The sequence below is a fragment of the Etheostoma spectabile genome, chromosome 5, assembly GCF_008692095.1.
Source record: "Etheostoma spectabile isolate EspeVRDwgs_2016 chromosome 5, UIUC_Espe_1.0, whole genome shotgun sequence".
Taxonomy (NCBI): Eukaryota; Metazoa; Chordata; class Actinopteri; order Perciformes; family Percidae; genus Etheostoma; species Etheostoma spectabile.
Window position 1 is genome coordinate 10199441 of NC_045737.1, and position 1643 is coordinate 10201083.

The 1643-nt window shown below is 44.8% G+C and overlaps 1 protein-coding gene across 2 annotated transcripts in view; it reads right to left on the reverse strand.

The window, feature by feature from the left end:
• Window positions 1–636: 636 nt before the first annotated feature.
• The window catches only part of si:dkey-31c13.1 (calcium-responsive transcription factor), a 24798-nt gene continuing 23791 nt past the window's right edge, over window positions 637–1643 (reverse strand). Inside the window, exon 5 of one of the 2 annotated variants that reach the window (XM_032516386.1) lies at window positions 637–1439. In XM_032516386.1, coding sequence (XP_032372277.1) covers window positions 1092–1439 — 348 coding nt within the window. In that variant the 3' untranslated portion in view covers window positions 637–1091. The remainder of the gene's footprint in view (window positions 1440–1643) is intronic. The other variant, XM_032516387.1, reaches the window with a different exon arrangement.

A 1643-nucleotide genomic window follows, 5' to 3' on the forward strand; every position in this document is an offset into this window, starting at 1 on the left:
AGTAGTATCAGTTCTAATGCTCAGTACTAGTACCTACTGTAGTAGTATCAGTTCTAATACTCAGTACTAGTACCTGTTTTCTTTCAATTAGATCATATGATATCGAGGGGAATGGCCATACTTACAAATCCTGGGTGTAATGACCCTGTTTTTGCTTTTATATCAACAAATAACCCAAAATGATTGTTTTGATGATGTCATATCATAAGACTTTTTTTCTGTCCTGGAATCGGTCTCGAACCTTTTGGGACTCGGTCTCGTCTTGGACTCGGTCTCGACTTTGTCCCGACAAGTCCTGGACTAGACTCGGCCACTCTCCTTTAACAAGTGTTAGCGTCCTTGAAGGCGAGTACTCTGTTGAAGTTTAAAACTATAGGTTCTGCCATGACCAATCGCTAACGTTTGGTCGTAACATCGGCTTAGCATCGCTAACGTTAGCCTTAGCATCGCTAACGTTAGCCTTAGCATCGCTAGCGTTAGCCTTAGCATTGCTAGCTTTAGCCTTAGCATTGCTAGCTTTAGCCTTAGCATTGCTAGCTTTAGCCTTAGCATCGCTAGCGTTAGCCTTAGCATTGCTAGCTTTAGCCTTAGCATCGCTAGCGTTAGCCTTAGCATCGCTAGCGTTAGCCTCAGACGACTCCTTCACCACTAACGGAGCGAGCTGGAAAATTCAACTTTTCCCAAACCCCGTGAGGAGGACGGCCACAACTCGCATCTTTCATTGTGCGCTAGTTTACGGAACTCAAACTAGCGCACAACCTCAACGTCATCGTTCTCGGCCACTCCCTCTGTCTGCTGATTGGACCGGTAACGATCGGCCGGAGAAAACCCCAAAAAATATACCGCAAACCCAGACGGTGTACTGAAGGAAAATACAAATTGAGCGGAAGTAAGTACGTTGGAGGGCGGAGCCAGGCTACAATGTCCCAACTTACACGTAAAAAGGTACATTTAATTAATTTTAAGAAAGGTAAAATTCAGCTGGCGATGTTTCGCTCAGCTGATGACGATCTAATTACGAAACATTGCGAATAACATTGTGAGGATGTTTTCAAAAATATTCAACCCCAATGCACACAAAAAAAAAAAAACTACATTACATCTGCATTTAAAGCTTGAAGCTGGCTTTTCTTCGCTTTAGCAGGGCGACCGAACCGTCCGGGGTTTTTTCTTTTTTTGGGGATCATGCTGACGGATTTGAGGTATCTAACGGTTTTGGATGGAGGGGTGTCAGACAGGGGGAGGGTGTCATCTTTAGGGGAATGACGCCTCACATCCTCCAGAAGGTCGTTCAGTCGCACAATCAACGAGTCCAGAAACGGCTCTTCCTGCAGACGGGGCGTGAGATCGGAGATTTGCCGCAGCAAGATACCGCACTTTTGCTTTTTCCTCGTCTTGCTGCCGTCTTTGGGAGAAGAGGAACTCCGGTCCACCGGCCCCTACGAAGTCACATGACAAAGCTCGTCTTGTTATCAGCACCCGAACATCGGCACTCTTCACGACATTGGTTAACCCTCGTGTTGTCTTCCCATCAAAAATTAAAAATCAACACTTTTGTTGACGCTTTTTAACTTTTTCTTACGTTTTTTTCAACACTTTTGATGCTTTTTTCCGATGTTTGTCACTTTTTTTGACGTTTAACA